Here is a 23,913-nt window from a genome sequence, read left to right on the forward strand (position 1 = left end):
GTTACACCATTTTCAAACGGCTCTAGTCATGGCTTCAGTAACATAGCTTCTATGAAGAGCCGCTATTTGGCTCCTTGTGCGTTCAAAGAAATTAAGTTATTGCATCTCTAACAATGTCACATTTTCATTTTAACGGAATGCTGCTTTTAATCTACATGATGTTTCCAAGGCTGTGTGAAGAATATAAACCAGTTAATCCAGCATCTGTTTCTGAAGAACCGTAAACACAAGATGGCACTAAGCAAATGCAAAACAATTCTTACAAATATTGGGCAAGCAATTTCTTTACCCAGCAGCTTGAAACAGCTATCAAGTCAATCCATGTTTAACTGTGCAATTAATTAACACCACAAGCTATGTGAAAACTCAGCCTTGTTCGTCCTTAACCACTTAGTTGAAATAACTGGGCATGTTTTTTTTGTTGTTTTTTTTACAGAAGTTGGCTAATTAGTATTGTTAAGCTTAACTGCCTTTGCCAATTATGTCTTCAGTACTGAGGAAGAAATAAAATATCCCTGACATTCATTTCATTTTCAGTTTTCCAAGCTGACACAAAGCTATGAAAAATTGCAACTGCACCAATTAAAGCAAAATAAAGCTTATGGGAAGGGAATATGTACAGAAGACCAAGAAGCACCTTGTCAACTGAGCAGTTTAAACCAGAAACTGGAAGTAAGTATACTTATCTGCAGGACCTTCTTTTACCTCATGTTTGTCTCTGTGCTCTGAGATAATCTCAAACCAAGATATGCTATGTCCAAGCCTGCATATGCCATGTGGTTGCACAGGCTAGGACCTACTCGCCTGCGGCACCGCAGCACCTGTGGAACTCGCTTTCTGGTTAAATGTGTCTTTGCATTTTGCAAAATGGGTTCTCAACCAGAGGGCCTTTGATTTTCCCAACTCAAGAAGATTTGATGGAATTTTGGTGTTGTTTTTGTGGCATGAATTTTTGGCTAAGAGGTGGCCTAATAAATTTATTGGCCTAATAAATTTTTGTTGAGGATGCCTGATAAATTAATTTTTCACTAAGGGCACAATCCTAATCACCTTTCCAGCACCAAGGTAAGGGAAATGCAACTCTGAGGTAAGGGAACAAGCATTCCCTTAACGAGGAGACCGCCTTGCCTGCCACCCAACTGCAGGATGCGGTACATGCTTCATTGCCACAGCTGTGTCAATACAGGAAAGTTGGTTAGGATTTGGGCCTAATATATGAATGACAAAACCTGTAGCACAAGTGGGTAAAGAAAGGAGTAGGATTTGTTCTTTGACTGTAGGGCACATTAGAGAGGCACTTTGCATGGCAAACAAGTTGGCCACTACTGCATGAATATCTCCTACCTATTGAGTCTTAACACAGTCTTTTTGAGAGTTAAATGTGTCTTGAGAACAGTGTTATTTCCATAGTGTGCATACAAATTACTTTGGCCCTGCTTTCACCTCTGCTCAAACAGATGTTTGAAAAGCATTCAAAACCCACTGAGTCTGTTCTTCAGAGGCAAAGGTGGGATGAGTGTGCTCACCACAAGCAGCGAATATTCTTTCAAACCACCTTCTGCTCTCTGGGGGGAAAAATTGTCCTTTAGTTTAAATTTAGTTTGCAATGATTGACAATAGCAATACGGAGTAGAAAGAATTTTATTTTTTATCTTAATTTACTCATTCGTATTCCATTTTTCTTTAAATACAAGCCAGCCCTCTGTATCCACGGATTCAGGACCCATGGATTTCACTGGTCAGCCCAACTCCTACCTCCAGAGGCAACTGGATCTGTGCTTCTGTTGCCTGCAGAGGGGTTTTTGAGGCCTTGGAACAGGGAACATAAGAACTGCCCCACTAGATCAGGCCATAGGCCCATCTAGTCCAGCTTCCTGTATCTCACAGCGGTCCACCAAATGCCCCAGGTGGCACACCAGATAACAAGAGACCTGCATCCTGGTGCCCTCCCTTGCATCTGGCATTCTGACTTAGCCCATTTCTAAAATCAGGAGGTTGCACATACACATCACAGCTTGTAACCCGTAATGAGTTTTTCCTCCAGAAACTTGTCCAATCCCCTTTTAAAGGTGTCCAGGCCAGATGCTGTCACCACATCCGGTGGTGGTGGTGGGCAAACATTTTGGCTGGCAGGCCACATCATCTCTCTGACACTGTGTCAGGGGCCGGGGAAAAAAGAAGTAATTCACATTTCAAATTTGAATATATTTACATAAATTTACAAAAATGAATACATTAGAGACAAAACTTATATGAATGAATGAATGAATTTTACTGAGCTTATTTACACATGAGAACTATGAACTCTTTGCCACACACCTCTTCCACAGTAAAAACATATAGACCAAGCCAGAAATGCATGGAGACATAAGTTGGAGAGGGGAATTGGGGGGTTAAAATAATGCTCAGGGAAAAGCAGAAAACACATGGAGACTATAAATAGCCTTGCTCTAACTCAGCCTGCAGCTCATGTGTGTCACGGGCTCCAACCGTCTCCAGTGGGCCAGAGGCTCATTAGAGACTGGGCTTCCTGTGAACTGGATTGGGGGTCCCTGAGGGCTGCAAATGGCCCCTGGACCATGGTTTGCTGGGGTTTGCTACCTTGTTTTAAAGGTCAGACCTTTATAATCTTCTGAGGCCTGGGGAAGCCATGGGCGCACAGCCTCCGTGGACCTCAGAACACCTTCTAGAGGTGACAGGAGCATAGTCTGAAGCATAGCTCCTGTCACCCCTGGAGGGTTAAAGGTACCAAGACCCATGGATTTGATTAGCTGCAGATTTGATTTCAGGAACCAAACCCCTGCAGATAACGTGACCAGCAGGAGCTTCCTGTTGTTTCCACCAGGCTGCTTGAAAGAGACAAGGGTTCTGAAGTAATTATTGCTATTTCCGTCCTCCTGGCAGAAAGAGTTGAATAAAGTGACCTTTTCAAAATCAGCCTCTTCCTCTAGTCAATATGAGGGAATAGGAAATAGCAATTGTGTTTCTCTGTTGCCTGTAACAATGCAGAGAACATCTGCCTTGTTTACTTCCCTCTGACATTGCTGTGGAAGAGTTCAAGTGAAGACCTTTACTGCTGGTATTAATGTGAGAGTATGCTGCTGCTGTTTGAAAATGTAGGCTTGTACACACTGGGTTTCATGGGATACACTCATCATCCGGCATCACTAACATGAGAAGAGCCCTGTTGGATCACCCCAAGAGTCCATCCAGTTCTGTTTCCAGTAGTAGCCAACCAGATGTCTCTGGGAAGCCCCTAAGAAGGAAACCTTTCCCAGATTGCTTGTCCCCGATATCTGGTATTAGATACTCTAAACATGGGAGATCCAATTAGCTATAGAATTGCTTGTAGGAAGGAACCTACAAGAATATGAAGCCCAACCCGCTGGTAATGCAGACAGTCTACAATTGCAACATCACTGACAGATGGCTATCCAGCCCCTGCCTGTAGATCTTGAACAACAGAGAATCTACTTCTTTGCAAAGCAGACTGTTCTGCTGCCAAAAAGTTCTTAACATCAGTAAATTCTTCCAGCTATTTAATTGAAATCTCCCTTGTTGTCATTTAAATCAATTTATCTGGGTTCTACCCTTCAGAGCAGTTGAAAACAGATCCATCTTCCAGATGACAGCCCCTCAGATACTTGTAGACAGTGATCATGTCACATGTTAGCCATCTCTTCTCCTCACATGTCTTCCTGTGCTGACCCTGCCCCCTCCCAGGCCTGATCTGTCCCTGTTCTGGCCTTCCACCCCAGTTATATGCCCTCCTGCTGCCCACCCTCAGCCCCTGCACCACTCTGTACTTACCCCTGCTAACAGCCAGAGCCTTGGATGCAGCTTTGGTGGAAGGCGCAGGTCTTCCTGCTGGTGCTGCTTACGCTAGAGAGAGTCATCACAGACATGCTTTAAGGCACATTTGCAACGCTCTAGGTGGGTGTAGCAGTCACTGCACCAGCGGACTGGGTAAATACGAGAATTGCACTCTCACTTTTATACCATCTGAGCTTTACCAATGCTGCAACCTGGAGTGCTCTCAGACTTTCTTAAGGCTTATCCGAATTAAGGTTTATCCTCCATGCACTTACCTAATTCCCTCTAAAATAATTTTAAGTCATTTTCTCTTACAGGAGGCTCCCAGGCTCCTATTTGGATCTTGGATCAAGCCTACACCCACTAAGAGTTTACACATGCACTTAAATGCACAACTTATGCCAGTAGGGGCTGAAGTCTAATTGTAATAGTGGGAGAGGAGTAAAATGGGGCAAAACCACGGGTAGTACGGGTAGGTGGCTTTAGGAGTGCCCCCCTCACATGGTTTTGATTGCTACTGTACTTCTCCTTGTGCCATTGTTAAATGAAAAAAGTTTCAATTGAAAGCTATAAGCAGTACTAATAAAATCTAATACAATCTTAAGTGCTCCCAGTGTTTCACTTGAATAATTATTTCTATCAATAAATTTACTTACAACAGCATGTTTTTCCAGTTCTTTTCTTTGTGTTTTACCGTATTCTTTTATTCCCTCTCCCTCCCTTAGATTTGCCTCTTGTGAGTAATAAATATGTATTGTTAATTACCAAAAGAGTTTTTATACTTGAAATAGCACCATTCCATCTTTTTAGGATGTATAAGCGGAACATAGACATTCTGTGATGTGATTTGTGCTGCTTTTTTGTTTTATAGGAATTTAAAGCAAAATCCAGAGAATGGGATAAACAAGAAACACTATATCAAAACCATCTAGTTTCCTTAGATGCTCAGCGAAAATTGTTGTCTGAGAAATGTAATCTCTTTCAGGTACTGTTATTTCTGTTTTGAAAGAGAAATTAATTAAATGAACTGTGAGGTTTGGATAAATATTTAACTAAAATCACATTGTTTTCAGAATCTTTTCTAGATCTTAGAATTGATTATATGGATATCATTGCAAATCCAGTGCCCCAGTCCTATCCCTCGCCAGTCTACATAATACAGAGGCACTGACAGAGTGTGCACTGCATCCTATGGTGGGGGGGGTGTAATCAGAAGGCTTGGGACAGATCAGTAAAAATATCTCTTACTTACCTCCCTGTAAACCATCTGGCCACCAATGAGTCCCCTTGGACCTATGCCAGTTATTTAGCTGGTCTGAATTCAAGGAGCCTCATGGAGCATGTTAGGCTAGAAGAAGGGGGATTGGATCCTAGCATGTAACTGCCACTGAGATCTACCCCGTGCTTTCCCCACCCCATTCCCTGCCCCATTCTCTCCAAACGTCCCATGACTTTCCCCCACTACCACCTTACCTGCTCCAGCGCAGCCTGAGTGAGCTGTTGGCATGTTTGTGGGGCTGGTGGTCCCACAGCACATGACAGTGGTGAACCTTTTGTGAGGTTCACTGGTGTAAGCCCCAGGTAGAACGTTAGCAGCCTATTCATATTGTAGAGTAATCTCCACTGAGTTTGGAGACGTAACAAAACCAGAACTCGGTGGTACCGTGTTCTCTCTACTTGATACCATTAAATAATTTTCCCATATTGGTAAATAAGCTATTACGTAAAGTATAGAAGTATCTCTCAGCAAACCCAGCTCCAGACTGATGGAAGCATAGCAGGAAGTCTCTGGTGAACACCCTTCCACTTTGTGGGACCCCTTTCTCTTTACTTTGGCAGTGCAGTTGGTTTTTCTTTAACTGGGCTGTCAGTGAAAAGATTCATTACATTTGGCTTGCCCCATTCCAGTCTACCACATCTCTGCATCAGGGATGACTATATAAGTCATATATTGGACTACTCCCAATACAGAGAGACAGCAGAATTACCTGCTTTCAGAGTTGGTGTGAACAGTGATTTTTTTCATAAAAACATTGAAGGTGGGTTGTTATGTAGCCAAGTAGTTTTTTGAGTCATACTCAAAGGAGGAATGTAAAAAATGTCCTGCCAGGTCAGGTCAAAAGGCCATCTAGTCTAGCATTCTGTTTCCCACAGTGGTCCACCAGCTGCCTCTGAGAAGCCCACAAGTAGGAGAGAATTGGTGGGTTTTTTTGAAAAGTTATTTTTTTTAAAAGCATGTTTCTATAAGGAGGTTTTGCAAGACATCATTTGAAAGATACACACTCCTTGCCACCTTGTTCAGACCCTGTCATGCAAAAATATGTTACTATAGGCCAAAAGGTCCATTGACATCTGTACACTTGAGGCCAAACTAGGCATGATGATTAGCATGATGGTGAGCATGCTGCCTTATACCAAGTCAGCAATTATTGGCTCATTCACTACTGCCTATGTTCTGTGCTGGCTGGTAGCAGCTCTCCAAAGTCTTGGATAAGGGTCTTTCCCAGTCGTATCTGGGGTTGCTCAACATCATTAAACCCAGGATCTTTTACTGTAAACTATGTGCTCTACTACTGAGTTACATCTCTTCACTGGCAGACCTGTATATTGGATCACCACCAATTCCCTACAAAACAAGGGTGAGGTAGAGATTTCAAGCGTAGTATGGATAAGCAAGAGACCACTTTCCCAGTTTTCCCAGTTTTTCCCTAGAAAGAGAAAAACATCTGGAAAGGAGCTACTTTGAGAAGAAAAAAACAAAGGGTACTCAACTCAGCCATCCTGCCTACTCATGCTTCTTCCTGTGCCTCCCAGTCTGGATCATGTCACTGTTGCATCCAGCTGTGTCCTTTTATATCCCCTTTCATTGTTTATTTGGGGCTAAAGGACAGTTAATATCAGATAGTAAGAAAGTTTTAATGTCAATGGGACAACACAATATGGCTATATATAGTTAAACACACATGACCTTTAGGCTCTCTCTTAGATTGTTTAATTGGATTATGTTCCATTCACCAAAATGCCTTGCATGTCTTTTAAGGACAGCAATGCACTGGTGACTAGTTGATTAACACCAGACACAAAAATGATGTTACTATGGTAATTATGTTTCCAGAGAACATTAGGCATCTGCATTCCCCACATCAAAAGCAGAATGCATTAAATCAGACAAAACATGAAAATGTGAATGACCCAGCCCATTATTTTCTAGCTTGTTCTTCTCGATTTAGTACTCCAAAACTCAGTAATCCCTACCGAGTGCCTTGAAAAAATAAGGTGTGAGAGAAGGCTAACTGTATCCCAAGTATCAGAAGTATCTAATACATTTTAGGGTGTTTAAAGAACACATCTCTGTGACTTTTTTCCCTGTCTCCTCATGCAATGCTCTTATTCCAATAAAGGTCATTGTACTTGTGCTGGTGTTTCCTAAACTTGCCATATTTTTTTTGTTTTTTTTAATTAAACTGAATGCAGACATTCCTAGACTATAAAAGGATTACTTTAGAATACTAGTTGCAGGGGAATAGTGGTGGGAGAGGTACACCATTGTCAGACACTGAATTTTAGTACCCTTCTAAGGCTGCAATCCTTAACATGTTTTCCTGGGAGTAAGCCCCATTGGACACAGTGGAACTGAGTTGTCAGTGCATAGAATTGTGCTGTAAATTTCTTCATAAAAACCCACAGATGCAGATTCACAGAAGAGAAGGCATGCTTCTGGCCAAAGAAACAAATTCCACATAGCCTGTTTCGTTGTTTTCTAGAAACAAGCGCAGAATTGTCAAATCCAGATTGGCTGTCAAAAGCTGAAACTTGGAGAGGATGGTACCTGCAGCCAATGCAAAACAGAGCACCTCGGCATTCAGCAGGATGTTTTCACAGAGCACACTGGCAAGAGCGAACTCTTTATGGAAAAACTGAAGTCAACTGTGAGTGAAATAGCTGTAAGCAGGAACAGACTGCAAGAGGAAAACCTAAAGCTTCAACAGGAAGTGAAAACGTACCAAAGGAAGTGCCAGGTAAAGAACCAGCAACTGTCATAGTCAGGGCCAGTCCAAGACCTCCTGAATACCTGAAGTGATGTGCCAATCACACATCAGAATCATCTGATGTGACATGTGAGTGTGCAAATCCATTAATGCAGGGGTTCTCAAACTTCCCCCTGTTGCAACCCACCTGTTCTGTAGTGGAGGACACTTCAACCCACCTCCTTCTCCAGTGCCAGTGGTCCAATTGGGAGCCAACCAGACACGAGCGGTTGCGAGGGTCCAACCCAGGATCTACTGGACATCAGGTCATGACCCACAATTTGAGACGCCCTGCATTAATGAGAAGGTGAAGTCAATCACTTAGAGTGTATTAATGTGGCAGGCAGTTACATAGGCTTGGTAGAGAATAGAGGGCTTGGTAATACCTCTGTTATGCTCATCAGTGATTTTATGTCTCTTCTTTCCCCCAAAGCAACTCACTCATGAAATAACAAACAGATGAAATAATGATAAACGTTACAAATGCAATGCAAAATGTGGATGAGAAACTTGTCTCCTGTTAGCAGATCTGTCCTGTGAAGCAATGTGGTCTTTGCATTTCAAGCTACAAGAATTTTCATATGTTTCTGTGGAAGAAAAGAGGCATGTAGGACCAGCTTGTTGTCAGGGATCACCCTGGTTGGAGCCTGATCTTTTTAAAAACTGCTCCTTTGTCTCTCATTACTCTTGCTGTGTCCCTGATCTGTGCCATCTGTCTTTTGTTCTTCTATATTTCCTGCAACTGTGTGAAATCTCTACTAAAGATCACTGTGTTGCCTGCCAAGTTTACAGCAAAAGGGTCTTTGCTCAGCTGTTTTTTGCAGTCAGATACAACAGAAGGAACAGCAGAAAGAAAAGAAATAGCAGTTGCCTAAAACATTGTCTGGTACAGATGGTCAAAGAGGCTGAGGCTGCAACTAGATGTTACGGCAGACCTGGGGCTGCCACCAAAAATAGCAGCAACTCCTCTCTTCCCCATAAGTTCAAGAAATACAAAATATGTGACTAAGGACGCAATCCTAACCCCTTATGTCAGTGCTTTCCAGCACTGGCATAGCAGTTCCAATGGGTCATGTGCTGCATCCTGCCATTGGGTGTCACCCACGGAGGCCTCCTCAAAGTAAGGGAATGTTTGTTCCCTTACCTCAGAGTAGGGGAACAAAGTAGAGTAGACCTGGTTAGGATTGTGCCCATAATATCATGGCATTGCAAATTCCCTGGCTTAACTTCATTGCCTTCTGTTTCCAGGGCAGGAAAAAAAAAATACAGTGCCCTGTCGTGGCTTTGGTATCTATAGATGTTATAGATGAGGGTTAACAAGCTGAAATTAAAGCCAGGCAAGACAGAGAAGCTATTAGTAAGGAGATTTACAGCCCAGGAATTGGATTGTCAACTTGTTCTGTATGGCAGTGCACTTCCCTTGTATTCACAAGGATTGGATTCATGCTCTTAGACCCTAGATTGTCTGTGAAGAATGTGACTTGGAGTACTTTGTTGGCTTTCTTGAATGAGTCAGACCATGCTGTGGCTACCCATGCACTGGTGAACATAAGAACATAAGAACAGCCCCACTGGATCAGGCCATAGGCCCATCTAGTCCAGCTTCCTGTATCTCACAGCGGCCCACCAAATGCCCCAGGGAGCACACCAGATAACAAGAGACCTGCATCCTGGTGCCCTCCCTTGCATTGGCATTCTAACATAGCCCATTTCTAAAATCAGAAGTTTGCACAGCCACATCATGGCTTGTAACCCATAATGGATTTTTCCTCCAGAAACTTCTCCAATCCCCTTTTAAAGGCATCCAGGCCAGACGCCATCACCACATCCTGCAGCAGGGAGTTCCACAGACCGACCACACGCTGAGTAAGGAAATATTTTCTTTTGTCTGTCCTAACCTTCCCAACACTCAATTTTAGTGGATGTCCCCTGGTTCTGGTGTTATGTGAGAGTGTAAAGAGCATCTCTTTATCCTTCCCATGCATAATCTTTTATGTCTCAATCATGTCCCCCCTCAGGCGTCTCTTTTCTAGGCTGAAGAGGCCCAAACGCCATAGCCTTTCCTCATAAGGAAGGTGCCCCAGCCCCGTAATCATCTTAGTCGCTCTCTTTTGCACCTTTTCCATTTCCACTATGTCTTTTTTGAGATGCGGCGACCAGAACTGGACACAATACTCCAGGTGTGGCCTTACCATAGATTTGTACAACGGCATTATAATATTAGCCGTTTTGTTCTCAATACCCTTCCTAATGATCCCAAGCATAGAATTGGCCTTCTTCACTGCCGCCGCACATTGGGTCGACACTTTCATCGACCTGTCCACCACCACCCCAAGATCTCTCCCCTGATCTGTCACAGACAGCTCAGAACCCATCAGCCTATATCTAAAGTTTTGATTTTTTGCCCCGGTGTGCATGACTTTATACTTACTGACATTGAAGCGCATCTGCCATTTTGCTGCCCATTCTGCCAGTCTGGAGAGATCCTTCTGGAGCTCCTCACAATCACTTCTGGTCTTTACCACTCGGAAAAGTTTGGTGTCATCTGCAAACTTAGCCACTTCACTGCTCAACCCTGTCTCCAGGTCATTTATGAAGAGGTTGAAAAGCACCGGTCCCAGGACAGATCCTTGGGGCACACCGCTTTTCACCTCTCTCCATTGTGAAAATTGCCCATTGACACCCACTCTCTGCTTCCTGGCCCCCAACCAGTTCTCAATCCACGAGAGGACCTGTCCTCTAATTCCCTGATTGTGGAGTTTTTTCAGTAGCCTTTGGTGAGGGACCGTGTCAAACGCCTTCTGAAAGTCCAGATATATAATGTCCACCGGTTCTCCCGCATCCACATGCCTGTTGACCTTTTCAAAGAATTCTATAAGGTTTGTGAGGCAAGACTTACCCTTACAGAAGCCATGCTGACTCTCCCTCAGCAAGGCCTGTTCGTCTATGTGTTTTGAGATCCTATCTTTGATGAGGCATTCCACCATCTTACCCGGTATGGATGTTAGGCTGACCGGCCTATAGTTTCCCGGGTCCCCCCTCTTTCCCTTTTTAAAAATAGGCATGACATTTGCTATCCTCCAATCTTCTGGCACTGTGGCCGTTTTGAGGGACAAGTTGCATACCTTAGTCAAGAGATCTGCAACTTCATTCTTCAATTCCTTAATAACCCTTGGGTGTATGCCATCAGGGCCCGGTGACTTATTGATCTTTAATTTATCCATGAGGTCTGAAACATCTTCTCTTTTAACCTCTATCTGACTTAACTCCTCGGTTAGGAGGGGCCGTTCGGGCAGTGGTATCTGCCCGAGGTCTTCTGCCGTGAAGACAGATGCAAAGAACTCATTTAATTTCTCTGCCATCTCTAAGTCTCCTTTTATCTCCCCTTTCCCTCCCTCACCATCCAGAGGGCCAACCGCTTCTCTGGCGGGTTTCCTGCTTCTAACATATTTGAAGAAGCTTTTATTATTCCCCTTAATGCTGCTGGCCATGCGTTCCTCATAGTCTCTCTTGGCCTCCCATATCACCTTCTTACATTTCTTTTGCCACAGTTTATGGTCCTTTTTATTCTCCTCATTAGGGCAAGACTTCCATTTACGGAAGGAAGCTTCCTTGCCCTTCACAGCCTCTCTAACTTGGCTGGTTAGCCATGCGGGCACCCTCCTGGATTTAGTGGAACTCTTCTTTCTTTGCGGTATACACCTCTGCTGGGCCTCTATTACTGTTGTTTGAAGCAGCCTCCATGCACTCTGGAGAGACTGGACTCTTTTTACCCTCCCTTTCAACCTCCTTCTAACCAGCCTCCTCATTTGAGGGAAGTCCGCCCGTCGGAAGTCAAGGGTTTTTGTTAGAGATTTGCCTGGTATTCTTCCCCCAACGTGCACGTCAAAACGGATCGCAGCATGATCACTGTTCCCCAATGGCTCAGTAACGTTTACATCTCTAACCAGGTCCTGCGTACCGCACAAAATTAAATCCAGAGTCACCTGTCCTCTGGTGGGCTCCGTGACTAGCTGATCTAAGCCACAGTCATTTAGCACGTCAAGAAATCCGGTTTCCTTATCGTGACCAGAACACAAATTGACCCAGTCAATATGAGGATAATTGAAGTCCCCATATGAATATGAATATGAATATGAGGATAATTGAAGTCCCAATATGAAGATAATTGAATATGAGGATAATTGAAGTGGTGACATCGGAATTGGACAATTTTTAATGTACTCTGTTGTGAGGCTGCTTATGAAGACTGCCAAGAAACAGTAATTAGTACAGAGTGCAGCTACCAGACTGTTGACTGGAACGAGAGATCATAATCATGTCACACCCCTATTAATTGGCTGCCTGTACATTTACAGGCACAATAGAAAGTGCTAGTAATGATCTACAATGATATAAGCAACTTAGGATCTTAATATTTGAAAGACTGTCTTTCCCCATATCAATCTTCCCACCCTGTGAGATTATCTAGGGAGACTTCATTGAGAGGGCCATCAACTTTGGCAATGTGACTGGTGTTGCCTCATAACAATTCCTTTCCTGTTGTGGTCCCCAGCCTGTGGAATTATCTCGTGACAGAGGTTAGAACTAGGAAGATTGGGTCTCAACTGTTGAGGACAGTCTAGACTTTTTGTGAGGTGTAGCCAGGGTTGATGTCAGAACTCATCCAGGCCATTCTTTTTTATCATAATCCACACAATTTTGTTGCTAATCTGTTGTATTCCAAGGTTTTCTGCATTTCCTGTTTGTCTTCCTCCTCTCCTCTTCTAGGGCAGTTTTTTGAAGTTATAACACAATTGCTCTAATGGTCTGGATGGGCAAAACACTATTGATCCACCTGGCTTGTCCTGTCATTTCCAGGTTGTCATTAAATATTCTGTATTCTGTTCCATGCTCCACTACTTTTAAGCAGATCTATTATTACTTCCCCCAACAGTATAGCACAAGTGCGGGAAGTGATCTTGAGCTTGCATGCTTCTCTCGCCCCTCTTCCTCAACCTGAGGAGAAGGGAACAGCTGGGTCAGGTAATCCCACTTTTACATAATCTGCCCTGACTCTGAGGGTAAACTTCCTTTAAAGATATATTTTGTGAACAAGACCACTTTGGAACAGTCAGTGGTACACTGACATATGTAACAGTGATGTTCAAGTGAGGCAAAAATAGAATGGAGTTATCCCTGTGGAACTGTACAAGAGTGGCTTGCTTCTTTGCTCAGTTGCAGGAAGGATCATGGCCTACTCATTCCATGTAGCTAGCTCCATTTCCCTAGGGGAATTGTCTTCTACCATTTTAAGAAGACAATTCTTAAAATGCTTTGTCTCAAGGCAGGCTTGCTTTCTGTGCTCATAGCAGATCTTTTTGAAGTTGTGAGTCACCATGACTATTTCGGAAGCTTTTAAAAGCTTGGCATTTAAGTTTGAAATGTACTCAAATAAACGGAAGCTATAACTCACACACTTACAAAACCTGAACCTCTGATGCTGAAATCTCCAACATTTATCTATCTGTTGTTGATGGATGGTGTAGTTGTTGATACAATTTAATTTGTTGCTATCAGATGATATGCCTTGCGTTGGGATACCATGGTTGTCGCATATCATAGGAGTGTAATACATATCTTCAAGTACAGTGAATGGATTTTTGATTCTGGGGGTCAGGGTGAGGTATCTACAGACCAAACTGATCTAATAGTCATTTTCCCTTCCCCCCACCGAAACCATAGGAACGATTGTTCTGTGAAGGGGTGTAAGGAGTCTGTAACGGATAAATCTCAGCACCAAACTATGCTTTCCGGGATTCTTTTCAAAAAACCATGACAAACTGGTACAACACATAAAGTTAGTTGTAGTGTATGTGAGTTGAATGTTGTATTTTGTAGCTGAGAATAGTCTCAGGAAGTTTTCAGACAACAGGCCCAAGACCTATATGTTGGATGGTGACCAAGATTTGTATGTACAGGCTGTGGTTTTCAGCATGAGGGAAAGCTTCAAGGAATCGCTGTTGCGTGAGGCTTCTGAGCTAATTGCCTGGTGATGATGTCATCACTGGGTGCTGAAGCCTTGCAAGACCCAGCCTGCAAGGCAACCAGCCATGGTTGTGGGAGAGAAACCAGGAGCAAGGAGATTTAAAAGGAAAAAAGAAAGGTTCAGGTGGGGATGCAGAAGAGGCAAGAATGGAAAATGGGAAGGGAGCCAGGAATGCAAATACTGGAATGCAAAGAAGTACAACTGGGAGGAAGGTGAAGAAGAGAGCTGGAACATAGTGGAAAGGAGGCAGGATGGAACTGGGGCAGGACGTGGAAGGTATGTTATAGGAGGGGAAGAAAGGTGGAGAAGGCTGGAGGGGGAGGCCAAAAAAAAGAGAGAAGAAGACAGAAAAAGAAACAAGGAAGGGAGAACCCCTCGGTCCTACCCTGTTGGATGTGCAGGGTCAGATCCACATGGTCCAGAGCCAGCACTCACGTGGACCTTTGCTCCAAGGGGCATGCTCATATTCCCAAGCAGGGACATCCAGGGAAACCAAGCCTGGGACCTGAACAGAGACTCCATTTCAGCTAAGCTAGGGTCTGTGCCCCAACAGGTGAAAAGGAATGACAGTGAGGGAAGCCAACAGTCCAGGGCGCTACAATTCTGCTCTTGCTACAGGGCTGCCTTTGCCTTATTCACTTCTGTACATATTCCCCTCTAATAATCCCCTCTTCTGCATCAATTTCAAGCTTATGTGTCTCTGTGTCTCATCATCAGCCCAATCCTATCAGTGCCTAATTCCACTGGAACAAGCATTTTGGTGGCTTTAGGCGCTTTCCAGCTGTTACAAGTGCAACACACGGGAGTGCACAGTCTAGCTGCTGCCACAAGTGGTAAGCAGCTGTCTCCACATATCAGCAGCCACCAGATGCCCACCAGCCAAGTGTGCACAAAGGTTGAAAGGGAGGCAGGGGTGGATGGAACTGTGTAGGGCGTGGGTTGAACAGGGTGGTGATGGGGGCAGGGGGGATGGTGAATCAGGACCAGGAAGGGGGCAGGGGTGGTTGCAGCTGGGTTCCAGCCTCCTTCCTAGACTTCCCAGGCCTCAACTCCCTTCACAGCCTCAATTACCCTACTTGGGTCCATATGAACTTGCACCAGCTATGAAGCTGGCACAGGTTTGAGTGGACTTGACAACCCGGCATGGGCTTATCCCAGAGCAAGGGGAAAAGTACCCTGAGGAGGCCTCCAGAGACTGAAACTCCCTTGCAAGATACAACAAGGACTACAGTGGCAGCACTGCATTGCCATGCAGGGAGATACTTAGGATTGGGCTGTCAGTCTTACAGCCCTCACTATGTCATTCCCTAACCCCTCTGGTGTTGGGCTTCCTAAGTGGGATGAGCAAGGGAGGGGCATGGTTTCCTATAACCATGACACAGAATAGCATTGAGAACCTAACAACCTGAATCCTATGCATGATTACTCTGTTTTAATCCTGTGTGGGCAGCAAGACCAGGTGAGATTGGAAGTGTAAGATCCCTGGAAATTTCCAGGGCCCCTCCTTGGGCTCCCAGGCCCCCTTTTTGACCCTGGACTCAAGTACAAATTACCCCCTGCACACACACACAAATGGACCCTGGTGGGTATGCAAGGTAGAGTCATCCCTGCAATAACACATGAACTTCAAAACTCCTTACTTGGTTGACCATCTTTTGAATGACACCAAAGTGTCAAAGACATGAGAGACTGTTCTAGCAGGGATATGTGCTTTCCGCTTTCCTTTGTCACATTATTTTGTAGCAGGCTATTTTTATTTTTGAATGACTTTTTTGAAGAGAGAGACTTGCAAGTAAAAATTTTTGGGAAAGAATCCAAACAGAAGGAGAGTGAAATTAAATTTAAAAACTGTGTTTCAAATAAAAGGTTTCCTTACCTTCGATGGAATGTTAGAATTAGTGTCCATGCCAGAATGGTGAATGCTATGCAGCCATGGACTTTCAAGCTGTTGCTGGATGAACTATTTTCATTGCAGTGTTTCAATTTCTTTAGAACATCGAAGCCAGATTTACAGAAGTGAGGAACGAACTGCAAACACGCAATGATCTCGTGAAAATGCTTGAACTGGAATGCCAACAGCTGCGGAAAGAAGTAGCCAAAATTGAAGCGTATAAACATAAAGAAGAAAATCAAGTGAAGTATGTTCTGGAGGTGTTGCCCTAATTCCTTTGCATCTGGCAGATCTTCTAGAGCAGAGGTTCCCAAACTGGTGGATCACGACCCACCAGAGCAACCTGAAGAGGGCCATTCCTCCTTATGAGAAGTGGCCCAGAAATGAGTGCCCAATGGCGCCACAACAGTCATGCCACTGCCAGGACCAAAGGGCTTTTAAACCTACCTGGGGGATTGTTCTGGCCTCCGGCAGGGTGTAGGAGGCTTACAGCCCCCTCTGTGGGCCTCCCTGCTGCTGCAAATAGCAACCTGAAGTGGCAATTTCCCTTTGGGAGCAAATTCCTGCTTCATAGGGGTGGTTTTTGGAATAAAATTAACACTTGGAGAAGTCCCCCTCCCAGCATTCCCTGGTTCCAATCGGAATTGACCTGCTCCATATCAGCTGTATTTAAGAAAAAAGAGGTATTTCTGGTTGGAAGCATGCCTCTGTGACATGTGCTCATGAAGCTTAAACCTCAGGCAGCACTGCTGGGAAACAGGCTAGACCAGTGTTTCTCAAACTGTGGGTTGGGACCCACTCGGGACCCATTGCTCTTAACAATGATAGTCAATGGTGCATACTCCCAAGTAATTTTGGACAGGATTACAACCTTTGGGATGTTTGGGGAATTTTTTTTTTTTTAAAAAAGATCAGCAACTGCTTGGGACTGTTAGGAGTGTTCTTCTTTATTTTAAATAAATTTTTAAACTTATACTTGTAAATTTTAAATTTACTTTCTTAATTAGATTTGATTTTGTCATATGGAGGTGTTAAAAATTCTCCTGCTTGATAATGTCACTTCTGGCCATGATGTCACTTCTGCCAGGTCCTGAGATTGTCATTCTAAAAAGTGGGTCCCAGTGCTAAAAAGTCTGAGAACCACTGGGCTAGATAAACCAATAGTTTGATTTAGTATAAATCTATCCAAGTTTTAATAATCACTACATGCTTAGCAATGTGCCCATTGTCTGATTCATGGAATAGTCTTAGGCACAGTTCAATGGGTAGTTCTCCTGCACATGCCCCTTTGAAACACAAAACAAGGCTTTCACAGCCTTATCTGGCTCTGTGAAGGTGAGGGGCATGGCCACTTTACACCAGTGTTTGGGAAGACTGCAGAATTTAGTGTTTTGTGCCCCCCCTCCAGGAATGCCAGTGCTTTGAAATGAAAGGCCCATTGAAATGAATGGGAGCATGCAAGAACTTCTTTTGTCATTCACAGCTCAAGATTATTATTATTATTATTAACCAAAGTTTACCATTCCGATTAGCAGCAGATAATTGGCCTATTGTGTGACTGCAGCCTGTGTGCTTGTTTTTTTTAACAGCAAATAGCTGCTCCTGATTAATACTGGAACCACAGCAGGCAGGGTCTTTAACCTTCTCTCCCTGCCACAGTCCTGATCCAGACCAGCTCCCCCCACCCCCCCAAAAATAAACACCTTCTCAGAAAGGAGTCAATGGGAGCTTTCTTCCTGCCGCACACGGCAGCTGCAGGAGTGGGGGTAGACTCCAGATTGGTACCCTGGCAGGGGCAAAGGATTATAGCTCCCTTCTGTCTGGCTCATGTCTTAGTCCCCCAAAATAAGAGTTTGTAAGAACAACTTTGCAGAGTGTTGTTTAATATACCTGATCATCTTTATTTTCTTTTACAGAGATGTACTGTCCAACATGGTATTTACTGTTCACTTGCTCTTATTTGGATTTCTTTTTTTAAGCATGAGAGTGGGATTGTAATGTTGTAATGATTCTTGCTTTGAAGGCCTCAGATGACTTATGCACAATGTATCAAGGACTTGGAAACCAAAACAGCCCAGATATTCATCTTGGAACAACAGCAGGAAAATCAACAGAAAGAGCTCCATCAGGTATTTTCCCCTAGAAGTATTTTGAAATTGGATTGTTCCAAAACAAATTGGAACACGGTTAAGGCAAAATTATGATCTAGGCTAAGGAAACACATTGATGTGGCATATCCAGAGATGAGACCAGAAAGATGCTTTCTGCGCTAATTGTGTGTCTGGTATATATCCAGCAATTTGAGACTAGTTACTTCAGGTTCCAAATCAGTAGTTTTCAGTCTTCCTATTCCCAGCAAACTGGCATTTTCTCAGAACTGGAACCCCTTCAATCCAAGGGGAAGACCCATGGAGAAGGCAGGGAAGGGGAGTTCACTCAGGGCAAACCATGATATCCCCTAGCCTGCCTGAACCCCTCATACTGGGGAAACTTCAAGAGGCAGGTTCACCACTGCCACTCTAGCCCAAGGACATTGCTCTGTCCCTCTTTGTCTCTGCCCCTGCTCTGTCCTCTCCAAGGACTCCCTTAAGGGTCCTGCAGTAGAACCAACACTTACAAAGTTGCATAAAGGTCCTTTAAGGCCTAAGGCCCTTTGGAGGAAAGATACAGAGCCAACCTACCTAAGTAGCTGACACAGGCATAAATTCTTCAGTGAGCTCAAGGTCTTTACTGGAGAAACATCTGAGCCCTTCAGATCACACCATCCAACTGCATTCCTTTGAGTCCTCTTGACAGACTACGGAGGCTCTGCCTCCAGTTGAATCTGTGTGTCTGATAGGTTACTGACCTGGAACAGGATGGAATCATAACCACATCAATTTGTATCATGGAAACGCAACATGTTGCAGATAATTCTGAGGCCGCACATCCAAATTGAGCGAAGTATGGTTTCTGCAAACTTGTTTGCTTCCAAAGCAGAATTGGAAAACATTAATTGAAGTCTGCCTGGTTCTGATGTAATGGAAAACTATGTTTTGGCTAAGGCTGCAATCTCAACCAACTTTCTAGCACTGACATAAGGGCAATGCAGCTCTGATGTAAGTGAACAAACATTGCCTTACCTTGAGGGGGCCTTCATGACCACCCCCCAACTGCAGGATGCAGCACATGCTCCACTGGCACAAATATGTCAGTGCTGGAAAGTTGGTTAGGATTGCGTCCTGGTTGGCAACCTTCAGTCTCGAAAGACTATTGTATAAGCCTACAGCACCCGGTATTCCCAGGCAGTCTCCCATCCAAGTACTAACCAGGCCTGACCCTGCTTAGCTTCCAAGATCAGATGAGATCAGGCATGTGCAGGGATTGCATCCTTAACTATTGCCTAAACATGAGAGAGAGAAAGAAGTGGAACAGGCCAGGACTGGGGAGGATTTGTGCACCCAAAGCACATGCTGTGGCTAAACAATGGTTTGGCTTTTACATGTGATGGACAAGCAATGGTTTGGCCCTCAGTCCAAGGAAAAGACCCATGGAGAAGGCAGATGAGGGTAGGGGAGTTCACTCAGGGCAGACCGTGATCTCCCCTAGCCTGCCAGAACCCCTCTTCCCAGTATGAGAACTTCTGGAGGCGTGTCCACCACTGCCACTCTAGCCCAAGGATGTTGCTCTATCCCTCTCAGCAGGTTCCAAGGACTCCCTTAAGGGTCTGCAGTAGAGCCAGCACCCCCAGCCTATGCTGTTGGAGCCAGCACTTACAGCACTTGCTTTGGGCTCTCTTGCTCCTTCCTTTTCCTCCTACATCCTCCTCCATGTTCCAATTCAGCCAGTGCCTCATCAGAATAAAAGCTGAAATTGTAATGGCCAGAGTAAGGCAAAACATTCTGCAGGGACTAAACTATAAAATACCTTACATAATTAAGAATTCATTTGCAATTACATTTTATCAGAAGTGGTTAAGTAATTATTGTATGAACTCTGTGATATGTAGACTGCATCCTATGTGCAGGTGTATTGTCATAAGAGTTGTAAACTGTCTAAGGGCTAAGGGCCCAATCCTTAACTGTAAACTGTCTAAGGACTAAGGGCCCAATCCTATCCAAATTTCCAGCACTGGTGCAGCTGCAGTGCAGCTCCAAGGTAAGGAAACAAATGTTTCCACACCTTCAGGAGGCCTCTGTGACTACCTTCCCACCAAAGGATGCAGCACATGCCCCATTGGATAGGATTGGGCCCTAACTCCCTTCTTCTCATAAGCATAGGAACGTGCTGAAGATGTAAGAAGAGGAATGTACAAGTACTGTATCCATTACAACTTCCATTACTGATTTTAGAAACAGAAGAAGCTTCCTTATACTGAGTCAGACCCTGGGTTCATTTAGCTCCACATTGTCTGATTGACTGGCAGCAGCTTTCCAGAATTTCAGAGTGGGGTCTTTCCAGCCCCACTTCAACATCTCAGGTATTGAACCTGAGACTATGCAGGCAAAGCAGGTGCTCTCACACTGATTTCCCACCTCTTCTCATTGAGGAACTCAGAGAATTCTCTAAGAATTCTTTCCGGCACTGACATAAGGGCAATGCAGCTCTGAGGTAAGGGGACAAACATTCCCTTACTTTGAGGAGGCCTCCGTGAGTGACACCCAACTGCAGGATGCAGCACACGTCCCATTGGCACCGCTATGGCAGTGTTGGAAAGCACTGACATAAGGGGGTTAGGATTACGCCCTAAGTCAGAGATGTCAAAACCATTTCATACAGTGGGCTGAATAGGCATTCGTGGTGTCAGCTAAGGGCCAGAAGTTATGTCATAAGCAGGACATGACATCTCTAAGCAGGTGATGACCAGAAATAAACCCTTTTTTCTTACTTGGGAACTCATTAGTTATAAATAGAAGAGAAAATAGGTGATAGGTGCTCTGCAAAGTGACACCTCAGCAGAAGCGGTGCTGCTGAAAGGGTAGGCTGCATGATAATTGAGCTGTCCCAGAGCCTCAGCAGCCTCTCCCTTTCACACCCTTCTTGGTCTTTCTCTTCCCCAGTCCTGTTCCTCATCTTCTGAGGCCTCCTTATTTCTCTCCCTCCCAAAGCCTTGGCAGAAGTGGCACTGCTGAAAGGACGGGGCTGGGATAGTCAATTATAATGCCGTCCCCCTTTCAGCAAAGACCAGCAGAAGTAATGCTACTGGAAAGGTGGCCAGCATGATAATTGGGCTCTCCCAACACTGCCCTTTCAGAAGTGCCACTTCTGCCAATGCATCACTTCACAGGTCAGCAGCTGATGATGGTGGTGGGAGAACCCAGTTATTACGTGGGCCAGATAAAGAGCTTCTGTGGGCTGTATCCAGCCCATGGGCCTTATGTTTGATACCCCTGCTCTAAATAATAATAATAATAATAATAATAATAATAATAATAATAATACAGGTATTTATATACCGCCTTTCTTGGTCGTCAGATTTCTCCTCAGACTTTATTCAAGGCGGTTTACAAAGGCAGGCTGTTCTAAATCCCCGTAGGGATTTTTACAATTGAAAGGTTCTATCTTTCAAGAACCACAACATTTCAGATGTATCTTTCTGATCTGGTATCACATTCTGGCCTCCAGTTTTCCTTCCACGCCAGCTGACAAGCAGCTCCTTCATCTCATATGGAGGGCAGCCAAGACGCTTCTTCGCTCACACCGAAGAGCAGGTGGAATAACTCGGCTGCTCTAAGGAATCTGAGCCAGGTTTCCTGGGGTTTTAGTTTGAAAACCACAGCTTCAGGTGGATGGGCAAGCATGGTACATTGTGCCAACTGCAAAGAGAGCCTTGACAACATGTGAAGGAGAATGAAGCTCTTTCTTTCCAATCCAGTCTTTACATGTTACCTCTGCCTTGTAGGTGCCACTATAAATCCCCTCTCCTGTGGTTGTGTGGACAGCTTTGAAAGTGGTCTGAGCCTCAGAGTCCTCTTAAAATGTGCCAATATTTAATTGCTGTGCAGCGCAATCCTATCTTGTGCTGGAACAGGCAAGCCAGGAGGCTTTCACTATATCCAGTAAGAGATAGGGTGCCAAAGTGGCTCAGCCAGAGGTAAGGGGAAACTCTTCCCCTTACCCCTGGGAAAGCCACTGCAGTCCCTATGGGTCTCCTCAGACTTGCACCACCTCCGGAGGTGGCACGAGTCCAAGGAGAGCGAAGCGGCTTGAAGCCGTTTCACGCTGCTTGAGAACAGGGGTTGGGATCCGGCATAACAGAGGATCCCAGTCCTGCCTCCTGATCCCCACCCGCCCCTGGGACCACCCTCTGCCTGCCCTCCCCCCACCCCAGAACACCTCCCTCCCGCCTCCTCCCAAGCTCAGCCAACACAAGGCTCCATCCACAAGCTACCACAGAGGCTGGATGCAGCCTTTATGTGCCAGCGCACCTTGCGCCCGAGGAGGCGCAAACATGCTTTACGGCACGTTTGTGACCCTCCTAGGCTGGTGCAAGGGAATCCTAACTCATGGATTCCTTTTACCCACTCCTAAATCTCTCATTTGAAGTAGAACTTTCTTTTAAGTAGCTTAGAATTGCAACTTCACTGTTCTATCCTCACTATAAAGCATGTGTATAATACCTCTTAATCCTGGTATTTATAGCCTTCCAAATCTCCAGTGATAGTGAAGAAATGAATTGTATGTAATCGTAAAGAAATGCCATGGAAAGATCAATATAATGGCATAAGAAAGCAAAACACAATTGAGGGTAATTCTGTTGGCTTAGCATTCAAAAGGGTAATATTGTTCAAAGTTATTTGAGAATTTATTGGTATCTCTGTATTTGTTATTGGCAGGAAAATTGTGGAAAACCACAGTCTTCTTCAAACTCTTAGGAGAGAGCTGAACAGTACAGAAAATGTGACCTTCAAGGTTATGTCTAATAGCTTAGAGAACAACCCATTAAATGACACTGGCAGCTTCTTCTCTTTGAGAGCCTTTTAAAAAAAAATGCCGTATGAACATTTCATTATTTTGTCATAGTTTCTCTTTTGCAGGCTTCTCAGAGTGTTTTCCAATAAAGAAGACCCAGCTGCAAACCTTCACTGGGCAGTGAAATGGGGGGTAGCCAGAGAATCTTGTGCACCACCCTGATTGTCCAATCTGAGCTACCCAACACAAAAGGCTGCAGAGGTGCCAAAAATGGCTGCTGCAGCATCCTAAGTGCACCAGGCAGCCACCAGACGCTGTAGCCAACTATATATGTAGAACTGTAGCCACCTGTATATCTCCCCACCTCTCTGAATTGACCTTGGACAGTGATGAGGAGCAAACTCTAAAGTTTGCCACCAATATTTGCCACCAATATTTGCCACCAATATTGGTTTTGTGCAAGCTCCCCTGGCCCCTTTCCACTATCTTCACTGCAGTGAGTGCATGAACTGTATAATGTCACAGAAGACCCTGCATTCCAGTAATTGTGGGATCTTTCTTTTCAGGTGTTCCCCACCCTGAGAAGTGCTGGGGGAGGAACAAGGCCTGAGGCCCACTCTTAATCTCTTCTTAGGGTGAATCCCTAGGAGTGAGAGAAAGCAGTATCCAAACAGGTTATATTGGTATAACATTGTGTTTTTTACGTTACCAGAGTACAGCCATTGGCACGGCTCATCATAAGCATTGTCTTTGCTGGCATAGGAGCCCATTAATGTTTTTCTTTTGAGTTTTCGAAGACAATGGATTTTTTAAAATTTTGTATTTTTGAAACCCTTTACAAAACTGATCTTCAAATCCGTTTGCTGTATAATAGTTGCACTGCAGTAAAACAGGCTAGGGATTCAGAGTACACAGCTAGCTTTCTACCTTATCAACCACTTTCTCCTTGCTATTAATTTCAATTTAAAATATAACAATATAATAATATAAAAAATTTAGACGGTTGCTTCCACTGAAGTTGACAGACAACTTGTGTTAATGTTTCACTCCAAGCACCCATTCACATTCACATTTAAATAGGACAGTATAAATAAAAGTGTAAACTAAAAGCAGAAGAAAGTAATAAAACTATGTAGTCCTTGGAATCCTAAGATATTTTGAATCTCTTCATTATCACTAATGTGATTGGAAGGAGACCTTGGTCTAAAATGCAGTGGTGCCCAAAGTAGTGATCTGATGTTCTGGCCAGTAGTGCAGCCGGG

At 44.3% G+C, this 23,913-nt stretch overlaps 1 protein-coding gene across 1 annotated transcript in view; it reads left to right on the plus strand.

Annotated features, from left to right (window-relative positions):
* Nucleotides 1–23,913, plus strand: part of DEUP1 (deuterosome assembly protein 1) — a 64,357-nt gene that overhangs the window by 11,482 nt on the left and 28,962 nt on the right. The window contains exons 4-8 of the mRNA XM_066621880.1: nt 538–672; nt 4,685–4,798; nt 7,578–7,832; nt 15,862–16,007; nt 17,784–17,889. Of these exons, the coding sequence (XP_066477977.1) occupies nt 538–672; nt 4,685–4,798; nt 7,578–7,832; nt 15,862–16,007; nt 17,784–17,889 (756 nt within the window). The remainder of the gene's footprint in view (nt 1–537; nt 673–4,684; nt 4,799–7,577; nt 7,833–15,861; nt 16,008–17,783; nt 17,890–23,913) is intronic.

The sequence above is a fragment of the Tiliqua scincoides genome, chromosome 3 (assembly GCF_035046505.1).
Source record: "Tiliqua scincoides isolate rTilSci1 chromosome 3, rTilSci1.hap2, whole genome shotgun sequence".
Lineage (NCBI taxonomy): Eukaryota > Metazoa > Chordata > Lepidosauria > Squamata > Scincidae > Tiliqua > Tiliqua scincoides.